The 14,376-nt window shown below is 43.4% G+C and overlaps 1 protein-coding gene across 1 annotated transcript; it reads right to left on the bottom strand.

Moving 5' to 3' along the window:
• Window positions 1-1,039: 1,039 nt before the first annotated feature.
• Window positions 1,040-7,760, bottom strand: LOC123449100 (J domain-containing protein spf31). Its single transcript, XM_045126187.1, has 9 exons — window positions 7,571-7,760; window positions 5,942-6,032; window positions 5,766-5,826; window positions 3,740-3,817; window positions 3,538-3,611; window positions 1,940-2,053; window positions 1,754-1,861; window positions 1,533-1,571; window positions 1,040-1,465 (listed from the first exon to the last, which is right to left on the bottom strand). Exons 1-9 carry the CDS (start codon window positions 7,657-7,659, stop codon window positions 1,379-1,381), a joined length of 741 nt encoding a protein of 246 aa, XP_044982122.1. The 5' UTR covers window positions 7,660-7,760; the 3' UTR covers window positions 1,040-1,378.
• Between the last annotated feature and the right edge of the window lie 6,616 nt (window positions 7,761-14,376).

The raw sequence follows: 14,376 nt of genomic DNA on the forward strand, positions 1-14,376 counted from the left end.
AGCGTTGGAGCCTACGTTTCTGACCAGTTTTAGTTTTTTTTCTTCAGAGTTCGATGACGGCAAGTGCATGCAATGTAGCAACCGCTTTCAACCTTCCACTTTGGCGTTGCACACACGAGACATCCCAGGCGTTGTATTGTTCTCCGGAGCTGTCGTCTGAAATTGACCGGCGTAGCGGATTTTGCTGTGTCGTACGAGGACGTGGAGGTAAACACAGGTTGACCTCTGACTACATAGAACAACTTTGGGGCTGTTTGGTTCCCAGCTTAATGTTGCCACGCCTAACCTTAATCATGTCACAATACCTTAGGCATATGTTTGGTTCATTGTCACATTTGTGGCTTGCCACACTTTTCTAGTTATATGGTCCACATGTCATACACTCATTTTTTTGCCAAATCTTGCCACACTTGAGGCCTGTTTGATTGAAGACTAATTTTGCCAAGCCAAAATGTGGCAAGCCATTAAAGTGTGGCTGAAAAAACGAACGTCAAACTTTGGCAAAAGTTGACAAAAAAATTGACTATATGACAAATGGACCATAGCGACAATAAAGTGTGGCAAGCCGAAGTGTGGCAAAAACCAAACATATGCCAACTAAACTGTGGCTGCCAAATTTTAGCTTGTCAAAGTGTGGTTGAGAACCAAACAGACCCTTGTGGTGTCTATTTTGTTAGCCACATTTTTTGTGACAGCCACATTTTGTCTAATGTTAGTTGTGACAAAGTTAGTCATGAACCAAACATGTCCTTTGAATTGCATCTGCGCGAATGTCAACACTAGCTGTGGGATGGCGCCGAAGTCAAAACAGATGATGCAGAACTTTTGCGTCCATTTTAAAAACAAAATCAAAAGGATATGCGCTGCCCACATTCATCACACGCACACCGAGGCCCAACGCCCAAAAAACAGAAGCCCATCACAAATTGGCTTGTAAGAAAAATGGGAGTGGGTAAGTAGAGATGCAAACGTGATCCCTCATCTAATAAATTAGTAAAAGGTTCCAACAAATCCATGGTGATACTATGCTAGCAGATCGTGATAAATAGGAGTATATATTAGCGTCACTTCCACTGAATACTGATGAAACAAGGATCATATTCCAACATCCACTTCAGTGTTTCTTTTTCAACAGAAAATTTCTTTTTCAGGAACGCATTCTACACAGGTACATTAGTCCAATACCACTCTAGGTAGATGATATGTTGCCATTTTGCTCACAATTATCTGCTATGTTCCACTGACTACACTGGGAACATACAAGTCATAACCCAAGCTTATAGCCTGAAAGATTAACTTGACAGGCTGTGGCTTGGATCAGGTCGCGGCAAGAATGGCCGACAGATTGGTCTTCGAGTGCAGATGAATACGATTCCTTTTAACCACGCTTTACTGGCCTCTGAACATAAGATTTGTTCGGGTCTTCGGTCTTGAGCCTCGGAGGTTTGAGCTCTCCTTTCCGTGCCTGTAGAAAGGAAACTATTAGTCCAAGGGGTCATGGGTAACAAAATACAACTTCTCAACTCTCTAACCTTCTTTCCTGTCTTCATGAAATCCCTCCAGCTAGAGACCTGTAAACAAACCACAAACACATGGTATCTATCAGGCAGTGCCCATGGCAACAGCTCCACAAAGGCTTTTATATTTTTCAATAGGTCGATACTGTAGATAATAACTATTTAAATAGCCATAAGCATAGGTGCCCAGTGGAGATAAAACATTTCAATTTTTTACAAATGAACTGCAAGCTTACTCGCTGGTCTCTGGTCTCCTCCCACTTCTCTTCATGCTCTCTCTTCCTCTTCCACATTTCTTTTGTTTCCTCCTCGTCCTTCTTCAGTCTTCCTTCTTCCTCTGATATCTGCATAGTGCACATGAACAAAGCTCAAGTGAGTGGCTCAACTGATGATGTTTGAATATGTTAAAGCCTATTACTTACCCTCATCTGCATTTTCCTCCGACGCCATTCTTTGTCCGTCAAAATCTCACGAACTTTAATTATTAGCTGCTTCTGAAATTCGTCTGATCTTTCAAACTGCTCTTCGTACTTTCCCTGCACATAAGCAAGCCAATTAATGGAGGTCTCAAGTGTTCAAGATATATGAAGTTCAATAAGATGTTTCAACGGTCTAGCAGAACAATCAGTATTAAAAAAAAAAGACTGAACACGAAAATATCAGAACTGCAAGATGGCTCATTTCATGGTATAGGACAATAGGAATCGTCTTTTTTTCTTCTAATAAAATGCTGTTATTCTCAAGTATCTAAAATCCCATCATATGTGTGCAATGACTTCTCCAATACTCACCATTCGATGCAGTCAATCAAGAAAGACAAATATGCATCACAGATCTGCATAGTTATTAGAGAAATTGAAGCAAAAAACAGGTCACTTCAATGGTGTACAAAGCAGCTAGTCTATTTTGAGATATTTGTCCAAGAAACTGGTTTTCACCAAATTGAAGAATAAATAAGTTCAAATCATAGAGTGCAACAGAATGAAGATCCGTTGTTTAAAAGGCTGAATCAGAGCAGCGGTTGAACTGGAAAGAAACCCTAACCAGCAACTTCAATGGTTGGGTTTCATTCAAGGACTATCTACATAACCTAGTGAACCAGGCAGTTCTGGTGAAACTCCATGAATCTGGCAAGTTTTAGAACCAGGAGGCACTTGTTCCTGATACCTATGCCCAGTCCAGTCAGCTCACATGCTCATGTGTGAATTGGGTTCCCTGAGATAACCCTTGCAACACTGCCTCTACCAGTCTGCATTCCATCCAATATCAGCTCCCCTTTGTCTTTGTTCTTCTACTTTCTCAATTCCCATCCATTTACCATTTCACCCTCTCTTGATATTTTGATTGCTCTTTCTCAAACAGAACCCCGGCCTAACAAAGGGCTAGCATCGTCCTGTACCCAGATTCATACACATGACCATGGTCCCACCATTGAGGGCAGCTCAGCAAGGTCAATAGGCCATTTCGTCACCATGAGAGCTCAGTGGCAACGGAATGGCTTATATATTACTTGCTAAACCCCAGCAGAACTAGCTTGATTTATTAGATATTTGGATACAATGCTAGTTAAATGAATAACAGAATCTGATGCCTGAACTTTGTACTGGATTAGGTGTTCCTAACAGAAAAACATGCTTGTTTCTGACTTTCTGTTGGAGTTAGTTTGATTGTTGCAGGCAGCACTGGTTCCTTCATCTCCAATTTTGACAGTATGCTTCACTTTTCTTCAGGGGAATGACATTATACTTGTCAATTTCACACTGCTCTACATAACATTGTAGAAGAAAAAATGCGTATGACTACTAAAATATTATATCTAGGAAACTGTGAGTCGAATGGTCAAACTGCTGCCTTTCCAGTTTTTACCTTTTTAAGCTATATGGAAATCAGCGGTCACCAATTAGGCCTGTTACTGGCAAACACTGATTAAGGGTATCTCTGATGAGGGTGGGATTTGATTTCCAGAGAGTTACTAAGAAATCAATGACAACTCACACAACCTTTCATGAGATTGTCTTACCTCATCTACTTGGGATTTTATCTTGGATGCGCTGTCTTTCCTCAGCTCTTTTTTCCTTTTTGCCCTCAGTTCTTCTGAAATTTCTCGACACAAAATAATGTCAGCTTTTGCTCAAGTTCATATCTCAGAGTTATTATCAATTGAACAAACCACTGAGCTGACATAAAAAAAATACACTGGGAAAAAAAAGATTGCATCACACCTTTTGCAGAAGTAACTTGATCCAGAATGTACCCTCTTTCCTGTGGATCGAGTAGGAGTTGCTGTGCTTTTGCCAGGGCTGTTTATGCGTAGAGTAGGCAACGTCAAACAAATATATATCAATGCATAAACAACAAGAGAAGCAGAAGAATGCGACACTGGGAAAATATAAAGTCAACTGATGTGTGAAAGGTTGGTTAGTTACAACTAATTGCAAGAAGAGATAATGCAGCACTTATCCTGATTTCTCTTGAAAAATGCATCTCCTACAGGGATGAAAAAATGCCTAATTCTAGAGCGATACCAAGGCTACTACCATCACAGATTCATCATTCATCTTCTAAGCTGACTTATCCATGTTTATCATGGGCTTCTATCTCCTTCAGGATGGGGTCCATGATAAGATGGATAAGTTGTGATCCCGTTTCTTTTGGGCTAAAGAGAACAGGAAGCAAAAATATCACATGGTTAGCTAGGAAAATATATGTCAACCTAAGGAGGTAGGTGGCCTGGGGGTAATTAATACCAAATTATGAATTGGTGCCTCATGACTAAATGGGCATGGAAAATCCTCACTGGCCAGGGTTGGTTAGATATATTTCATAGGAAATACTTAATGGAAGAAAGTGTCGAATTCCGACGTAACATCAAATTATCTCAGTTAGCGAGGGATATTGAGAAGGTCCAGCCTTTACTTCAGCTCGGAAAAAAAAATTAGAATCCATAATGGCAAAACGGCTTGCTTTTGGACAGATTTGTGGTGCGGAATGTCAAGGTTCCGGGATATGTTCCAGCACCTGTTTGCGATCACGAATAACCCAAATGCAAAGGTGTCGGATATGTGGCGACAGGGCTGATGGGAACCACGGTTACGACGCTCTCTTGGGCCTATGGAAGTCACCGAATGGGAGAGGATGTGTGACGACCTACAGGTCTTACAGATCACCCCGGGCCAGGACGAGGTCATATGGCACCTTGAGTCATCGGGCGAATTCTCCACAGGATCCTTATATAAGGAAATCTTCAAGGCCACGACTCCATGTGATTTGTCAAGGACATGGAAGGCGAGGCTTCCAGCCAAGATTAATATTTTCTTAAGGCAATTGGCGAGAAACAGAATCACTAGTGGTGACCAAGTGCAAAAGAGGAGGGGCATGGTTGATGGCAAATGTATTTGGTGAGGAGAGTGTGAGGATCGGGATCACATCCTCTTCAGGTGCATAACGGCATGGTTTGTATGGAGTGTCATTAGAGAGGTAACTGGTTGCGCGTGGAACCCGAGTGGATTCTCGGATTTATATCGTTTAGTTAATACTACGGTGGGGAGAGATAGGAGGATGGCGTGGCTTGGTTTTGGAGCCATCGCGTGGGCATTATGGACCACTAGAAACAAGGCACTAATAGAGGGGCAATTTATCCGACAACCGGCTGATCTTCTATACAAACTTGTGTCTTTCCTGCAGTTATGGAGGCTTCTGGCAAGAACTACGGACAGAGGGCACGTGGAGGAGCTCGTCTCAAGGGTGCGAGCAAGATGCACTGATCTACGCAGGACATCATAGGGGACATCACCGGCAGGAGGCTGCCCCTGGCTACCTCGATAGCTTAGCTTTGCTTCATATCGTGCTGCGTCGCGCTTGTGGGCTGATGCCTTGTATTCCTCGTATCTTTACTTCCTAGCGCTTTATTTGTAGGCCCATGACTTTGTTGGACCTTCGGTAGCTTGTAAGGGCCTCAGTTTAAGGCCGGGCAGATACCTCTTCTAAAACTTCCGGGCTTGCTGTTGAGGCCAGTAAAATTAAAGATTTTTCCAGTTTTTTTCATAGCATGTCGTGATCTTGGTACGTCCCTCTCCCATAAATATATACATAAAATCATATGAAACTATTTGTTTTGACATGGCATGATCTTGTTTATGACATTCATCTTGTTCTTGATCTTGGTACCGTCTCCTAAACTGATATGATTATGTATCACTATTACCATCTCATATGCTCCACGTGGTCATGATTAGACAGTTTACATACCTCCAAAAGCTTCCTGTGCTTGTGGATGCTTGCACTTGTCAGGATGGACCAACAGTGACAACTGCAAAAGGTACAAGAAAGCGACAACAATTAGCCGGCAGTGGGGTGGGGGGGGGGGGGGGGGGGGAGGACTAGAACTAACACTGTAGTTCAATGTTAAATCCATGTTCTCTTACCTTCCTATATTGCTTCTTCACCTCATCCACAGAAGAATCAAAAGACAACTTAAGATGCTCAAAAGGGTTTAACTTGAAGCAACCGAGTATCCTGACAGGATTAGAATGTGTTAGAAACGGAACGTAAAATCAAGAACACGGAAATAACCTGGATGCTTTTGTTTATTATTTATCAACTGAATAATACGCCTGTTTGATACATGTCATGTTGAACTTCTCATTTTTTAACATACAAGTCACTATAATTTCAAGGTGCATTCATAAGTTTCCTTGCAGCATAGATCTCCCTCAATAATTTATGTATAGTCTTCCAATAGAAAAGGAGTAATCTAGATGTGAAGGAGCTTTAAATAAGCTGAGATTATATAGGATGATTAAATTCAGCTACTATGGTCAGCTGCATACCTTCTACAGACTAAAATAACATCTAAAATCAGGAAAAGGACAAAAGGAGGAAGTACAACTAAAATAAAGCTGAAATGGCATTGGCAAATATTCAGTTTTGTGCTGTCAGAGATCTCACTGATCATCTATCGTGCGTCATTCCAAAAAAATAAAACATGTACGCAACTATCGTGTGTCATTCCAAAAAATAAAGCATGCTAGTTGCACAGTATGCCTCCCTAGTCAGTAGTCACCGACCATGTTTAACCGGCTTCGAAGCCAATAGCATAACAATCTGTCTGCCGGGGTCCATTGGACATCATAAGCTACACAGGAAGACATAGGTACCTTTGGTTGGTGCCAAAGAAGAAACCGTACGAATATTTTGGTTGTGGGTAAAACTTCCGTCCTTGTTTTGTTTGTATGGCTGTCAAATTTTTGGCATATGCCCATGCCACCTTGCCTATTCTGGTTCATTTTCCTTCCCAGCATTGGCCAAATCATGAACAAGCAAAACCTTGACCAAAATTGGTCTCAAACATAGCACAGCCCAAGGCACAAACATAGTGCAAGAGCTAGTCCTTCTTGAATCCAGACTTATCATCTCGGTTCAAGTAAATACTACCTCTGTAAAGAAATATAAGAGCGTTTAGATCACTACTGATCTAAACGCTCTTATATTTCTTTATGGAGGGAGTAGTACATCACAAGAGGTTCTATATATGCCAGTCATGGCATGGTGCGTGCAATATCAGAAAGGCTCTAGATGTCATTACCGTGCCGCGTGTGTACAACCTAACATATAAAATACTAAACTACAAGAAAGCAAAGAACTAGCATCTTAGAAGCAGCAAAGGATCATAGTATCTCTCATCACCACCAAAGTAGCAAAAGCGGAAATTTCCCCAAACAACCGATTTGCACAAGGGGGGGGCATCAAATTCCAGGTTACGTAGAGACCTATTTGATGAGACGACTCGTGGTTCGAGCACATGGAGTACACAACTGAGAACGAGTGAGCGAACCGGACGACTTCGACCTAGGGTTCGCGCGAACCCGAGCGGACCGCCCGGCGCCGACCCAAAATTCAGCAGCGAGCTGCGGCTACAACTACTGCGTCGCAGGATTGGCCACGAATTGCGCGAAACCGATGGCCCTACAGGGGATCTGAAGCTAGGTTGTGCCAGAAGGGAAATGATAACGCTCGGGGAGATGGGGGATTGGGAGGTGGGGAGCGAGGGGAACCTGAGGACTTCGTTGTCGCGCTCGGCCTCGCTGACCTCGGCCAAGAAACTCTTGAGGAGCTGGTCGTCGTCGGCCTCCGACGACCCCATGGGTGTGCGGGGAGGAGGAGAAGGGTGTCGCGGCTCGGGTGGGCTCCAGCTCTGGGAGCAAGACGAGAGCGCGTTGCGTCGGAGGCACGAGACACGAGCCGGCCGCGAGAGAGGGACAGGGAGAGAGAGAAGGGACGGTGCGGATTTGTTGGGCTCCCAAGGGCGCAGCCCACAGGGACGCTCGACTCCAATCCAGCCTGCGCGTTTCGGCTTTATGGGCCAGATCTCATCGGGTGCCGCCCGCCGTTTGCCAAAAAGAGGCTGGCACTGGGCTGGCCCAGTAACTACGTGCTACGCCATGCTGTCGTCAAGCTCACGAGATGTAAGTTTTTTCTTTCTCCCCCGCCCCCCCCCCCCCCCGGTTTTTTCTTCACAATTTTGTTTTCGTTTTTTGCTTTATTTTTTTTATTTATAAATCTTTATATTTACCTTATTTATACTATTTATATATATATATGTTATATCTTTACCTAATAATAATAGGGGCGACGACGGACAAATAGACGGCGGACGAGCCCTAGGGATCGGCCGACGGCAAACATTTCTCAATAAGTAATCAATTTTATATATGAAATGATAAAATAAGGGAAAAGGGATAGAATTTTGGTTTTAAAATAAAATCCATGTAACATTTATAAATAGTTAAATTCGGCTTTATTTTGTACTCTTATTAGATGGATAAATAATAGAACTACCTTATACAATTAAAAAAACTCTTATATTGTTGAAACAAAAGACAAACAACGTAGGCTAACAATATTTAACACTTTGATTTTAATCAGAACGGTTGATAATGGATGCAAATTGAAAAGGGTACGCACAATATTAACCATGTACAAAAAGTCTTATCATTCTTAAATATAAGTTTTTTAAGAGATTTTATTAGGAGTCTACATACGGAGCAAAATGAATAATCTACACTTTAAAATATGTCTGTATACATCCGTATATAGCCTATTAGTGAAATCTTCAGAAAGACTTATATTTAGGAACGGAGGAAGTAGTTGACATGTATAAAACCGAGTCCAGCATGGACACGCTCAAATTTATATCACGTAAACAAATGTGGGAAGGTCATATAGCACGTCAAGACCAAGTCCAGAATGGACTCGCCCAAATTCATATCACGTAAGGAAATATGGGCAGGTCAAGACCATGCACTCAAAAAGGAAAAACATGCACCCAAGCAAATTTATCATGATTCATCACTGAATAGGAATGTGCTTTGCACCGGCCATATGACACAAATGCTAAAATTAATCTTTAGCATCTAGCATCCCTGAAAAAACATCTTGACTCTTGAGTACCCATGATTTATTATCAGAGGGATAACGTAGGTGTTGCACCAGCGATGGTGTCGCGAGGATGATAGCTACCGGTCTTGCTGCTCCATGTTTTGGTAGTGCATCTTTCACACCAGCAGGATCCACCACAGCATATGCGATAAGCGAGATACTCAACATCTTATGACAGCATACCCTGCACAATCGTGAGGGCCACAAGTCTACCACATTTTTTTAGCCACCTGTGTTAATGAAGAAACGCGTAAGCAATACTTTTGAGGCATAAGCACTTGATCTTGGCTCTATCAAGTAGTCACTTATTATATTCCTCCACAAAAAAAAGTAGTCGTTTATATACTACCATCAAGACAAACTATGCAATAGGTTTATTAATATACATGGTTTGACATTATAGGAAAAAAATGTATAAAAAAGTAGAATGGGGACGAGGAAATTACACTTGAAAAGGAAAGCATGGCACCCAGAATCACTAGTAGAAAACAGGCTTTTCGTTTGACCCTTTAGTCCCGGTTTGATTTTGAACCGGGACTAATATGACCATTAGTTCCGGTTCCAACGGCTAGGAGCCGTCGGTGGGCACGGCCATCATTAGTCCCAGTTTTATTTGGACCTATATCCCGGTTTGTGACACAAACCAGGACTAAAGGGGTGGTGGCAGTGTTCCGTCAGGCTGGGCCCCCCACTAGCACCTTTAGTCCCGGTTTTTATCACCAACAGGGGCTATATGTGGACCTTTAGTCCCGGTTCATTATACAAACCGGGACTAAAGAGTTTCCTATATAAACCCCTTCGTCCAGCCCGAGCTCATTGCTCTGTTTTCTCCACTCTCTCCTCTGTTCTTCACCTTGCTCGAGCTCACCCTCCAATTTTCACCAAGATATGAGGCACCCTATCTCTCCAAGTGTTCACAAAGGTTAGCAACGTTGTTCTTTCATGTCTCATTGCTAGATCGGCTCGTGCAATGCTCTATAAGTATAGTGATTTGTGGGTTTTAGTTTGGGAGTAATTATGTGGGAGTTTATTTGATTTATATGCAACTTGGGCTCAGATTAACTTCTTAGTTTGTATGTGTAGGTATGGTTTACTTAGTGCCTTCCCGTCTTCGTCCTAACCACCGTCGATCGCCCGCACCGTCCCGTCGCCGACTCCACCTTGGTGATCCTCTTGTTCTTATCCTTTTTATTCCAAAAAAAATCTTATTTTTGTATGATTTATATAGTTTTCTTACGTGTATGATTTTGTTATACATAGTGTCATGGTCTTGATATCCGTCCCCATCGGCCCTCGTCCGGTTTATGATTTGGATGTGGTATATTCTCTTTTATAACTATTTGTTGCATGTCTTGTTTATATGACAATTATGCCCATCAAGTTGACATAGATATTTTTATCTAGGAGGTGTCTGAAGCGGAAATTGCATTCGACCCTCTTGTCGAGAAGTTAAATTTAGTTGAAAAAGAAAATGAGTATTTGAAAGAAAAATTGAAAAGAATTGAAGAAGAGAAGATGAAATTGGTGTTGTATGTTGCCGAAGTCTTCGGTAATCACAAGATTAAGATGGATGCAATGCGCTTGAAGATTAGAAGGATTAGAAATTATGCCCTTAATAAAGAGGCTTGGTTTCACTATGTTGTTGGATTAATTGTTACCTTAGTTGCGATCTTGATCGCATTTGTTGTTGCATTTAAATGCTTTAGCTAGAAACTCTTGTATGTTGTTTTATGAGAATAAATGTGTATGAACCTTATGTGTGAACTTGTATTAATTTGGTATTTTCGGTCTTGTGTAATGAAGATGAACCGGCAATGAATGTACGAAGACCGACGCTCTCCCTAGTTCATTAATGGCTTGCAGAGTTTTCCGCGTACGGCTAAGGCAAACAAGCAGGATGGTTTTATGTATTGTCCATGTGATGTCTGTAAGAATGATAAAACTTACTCTAAGTCAAAAGTCATTCACGTCAACCTGTTTACGTTCGGTTTCATGTCCGGCTATAACTGTTGGACCAAGTACGGAGAAACATGGGTTCTAATGGAAGAGAATGAAGAAGAAGAGGATGATGACGGCTATCCTTCGTCCCCTGAATACGATGGTACTACAATGGGGGAAGAAGCTGAAGTAGAGGCACCAGATGAGCCCGCTGATGATCTTGGTCGGGCCATTGCTGATACAAAGAGAAACTACGCAAGTGAACATGAGAAGCTGAGGTTGCAAGGCATGTTAGAGGATCACAAGAAATTGTTGTACCCAAATTGCGAAGATGACAAGAAGAAGCTTGGTACCACACTAGAATTGCCACAATGCAAGGCATAGAATGGTGTATCTGACAAGGGTTTTGAAAAGTTGCTGAAATTGTTAAAGAAGATGCTTCCAAAGGACAACGAATTGCCCGACAGTACGTACGAAGCAAAGAAGACTATATGCCCGCTAGGATTAGAGGTGCAAAAGATACATGCATGCCCTAATGAATGCATCATGTACCGCGGTGAGGAGTACGAGAATTTGAATGCATGCCCGATATGCGGTGCCGAGCGCTATAAGATCGGGCGCAATGACCCTGGTGACGATGTTGAGGTCTAGCACCCCAGGGTGATGTGGTATGCTCCTATAATACCACGGTTGAAACCTTTGTTCCAAAATAAAGAGCATGCCAAGTTGATGCGATGGCACAAAGACGAACGTAAGAAAGACAAGAAGTTGAGAGTACCCGCAGATGGGTTGAAGTGGAGGAAAATTGAGAGAGAGTGGCCGGACTTTGTAGATGAACCAAGGAACTGTTGGTTTGGTTTAAGTGCAGATGGCATTAATCCTTTTGGGGAGCAGAGCAGCAATCGTAGCACCTGGCCCGTGACTCTATGTATCTATAACCTTCCTCCTTGGTTGTGCATGAAGCGGAAGTTCATTATGATGCCAGTGTTCATCCAAGGCCCCAAGCAACCTGACAACGACATTGATGTGTACCTGAGGCCATTAGTTGAAGAACTTTTACGACTGTGGGCTATCAAAGGTGTACATGTGTGGGATGAGCACAAACAGGAGGAATTTGACCTACGAGCGTTGTTGTTTGTAACCATCAATGATTGGCCTGCTCTTAGTAACCTTTCAGGACAGACAAACAAGGGATACCACGCATGCACGCACTGTCTCGATGATACCGAAAGTATATACTTGGATAAATGTAAGAAGAATGTGTACCTAGGACATTGTCGATTTCTTCCAATCAAGCATCTCTTAAGAAAAGAAGGAAAGCATTTCAAAGGTGAGGCAGATTACGGGAAGAAGCATGTCCACCGTACTGGTGATCATATACTTCATATGGTCAAGGATTAAAAAGTAATTTTTGGAAAGGGTCGTGGCGGACAATCGGTTCCTAATGGCGTTGACGGACACACACCCATGTGGAAGAAGAAATCTATATTTTGGGACCTACCTTATTGGAAAGTCCTAGAGGTCAGCTCTGCAATAGACGTGATGCACGTGACGAAGAATCTTTGCGTGAACCTGCTAGGCTTCTTGGGCATGTATGGGAAGACAAAAGATACACCAGAGGCACGGAGGACCAGTAACGTATGCACAAAAGGACAACATGCATCCAAAGTGGTATGAAGGTCCTGCAAGCTACGCTCTTACCAAAGAAGAGAAGGAAATCTTCTTTGAATGCCTGCTCAGTATGAAGGTCCCATCTGGCTACTCGTTGAATATAAAGGGAATAATAAATATTGCAGATAAAAAATTCCAGAACCTAAAGTCTCATGACTGCCACGTGATTATGACGCAATTGCTTTCGGTTGCATTGAGGGGGCTTGTAGTGCCCCAAGTGTAAACCTTCCCTAATTGGAACCTATTGCAAGTGGGTCCACCTTGACAGGAATATGATGATATCATTTGTGCCATGACTTCATGAGATGTCCCTAGTATTTTTCTTCCTTGCATGCATGCATGTCATATCATATCTTCCATGTTTCATTGAGACTTTGTGATTGCAAGTGTGGTGGTGATGATGTGGTGTCTTGTGATTTCATGTGATGTTGGTGCATATGTGTTGTGGTGATTAGTAGTAGTGTTGTGGTGATAGTTGGTTTGCAAAACCCTTTGACTACAAAACCCCTCTCTCTCTATTAATCCCCTAGTTCAAATATTTACTTGTTCCTTCCCTGTTTTTAAAAATGTCCAAAGTTTAGAGAATATTGTGGGGATGATGGAGTGACATATTTGATGTTTTGTTGAGTTGAAATAAGGGTGCAAATAAATCTAAAACAGAAACTAAATTGCTGTTTTGCATTTATTCAAGTTGCTCCAAAAATTCCCTTTGTATTTTATTCAAATAGGTTAAATGTTTTCATGACCAGGGGCATTTTTATTTTGTTTTTATCTCCAACAGAAAGCCCCGTGTCTATTTTTCTTTTCTCTAGTTTTTCTTTTAATAAGATTTAGCCCAGGAGCTTCCTCCTCTATCTGTCGCCCTAGTGGGCTTCCTCCCACCTAGGCTGCCCCATCTTCCTCTCTGCGTGCACAAGGGCCGCGTGCCTCTCCTTTCCCTGATGGCGTTCCCCCTCTCTGTTCTTTCCGTCTCCAACGCCAGAGAGAGGACGGGCGACGCCATGAGCAGCAGCAACGTCGAGGCTCCCCCCTTTAAAGCCTTGGCTTCCGTGCCCAACTGCCTAGGGTTCCTCTTCCCCCCTCAGCAGCCGCCGCCACCTCTCCCCATCTCCATCTAGTCTCCCTTCCTTCCCTCGCCAGTAAGTGTCCTGTAGGAATAGCAGAGAGAGAGAGAGGTCATCGTCGCCGTCTACCTCCGTTCTCGTCGGCGTCCGGTGCCGTCGCCATGTCCAGGAGCTCGGGAAGGCTCCCCGCGACCCATTCCCACCAGCGTTGAGGACGAGGGGCGACCACAGCGACGGCCAGTAGCGCGTCATCGCCTCGGCCCCGGAGCTCCCGTCGTCTTCCTCCACCTCGTCGACAACAGGGAACCGCCGACGTCTTCTTCCCCTACGGCTACTCCTTCGAGCGGGTGGCCTCTTCCCTTCCTTCCCGAGGTGAGGCTGCACCTCCCCTTCCTTCTTCCTCCTTAGATCGGCCCAGATCCGGCGTGTGGCGCGTGCGTATTCTGTTTCTCGAGCAGCAGCAGTAGCAGCAGATGCATGTGTGCGTGTGTTTCTCCTCTATCAGGGCGACATGTAGATTGTAGCAGTAGCAGGAGAGCTCCTCCTTCGTGTTGCGTCGACGTGGTGGTAGAATCCTTCGGTAGCGCGCAGCAGCAACTACGGCGAGGCAAGCCGACGACCTCCCTGTCGCGGTGCAGTTCTGTAGGCAGAGCAGGCCTCGTATACGGTGACTTTGTTGGTGCATCCCTCTCTGTTCTACCAACAGCCATATCATAGCGCAGTGGTGTTTTCTTTGTTAGATTGCCAGC

This window comes from Hordeum vulgare, chromosome 4H, assembly GCF_904849725.1.
Source record: "Hordeum vulgare subsp. vulgare chromosome 4H, MorexV3_pseudomolecules_assembly, whole genome shotgun sequence".
Classification (NCBI taxonomy): Eukaryota; Viridiplantae; Streptophyta; class Magnoliopsida; order Poales; family Poaceae; genus Hordeum; species Hordeum vulgare.

Excerpts from the sequence above, each read along its gene's own strand:
- LOC123449100 (XM_045126187.1), bottom strand. The coding sequence starts at position 7,659 with ATGGGGTCGTCGGAGGCCGACGACGACCAGCTCCTCAAGAGTTTCTTG. Across the intron at positions 6,033-7,570 it reads CGCGACAACGAAGTCCTCAG|GATACTCGGTTGCTTCAAGT; the intron begins GTTCCCCTCGCT and ends TAATCCTGTCAG. Across the intron at positions 2,054-3,537 it reads TAAAATCCCAAGTAGATGAG|GGAAAGTACGAAGAGCAGTT; the intron begins GTAAGACAATCT and ends GCTTATGTGCAG.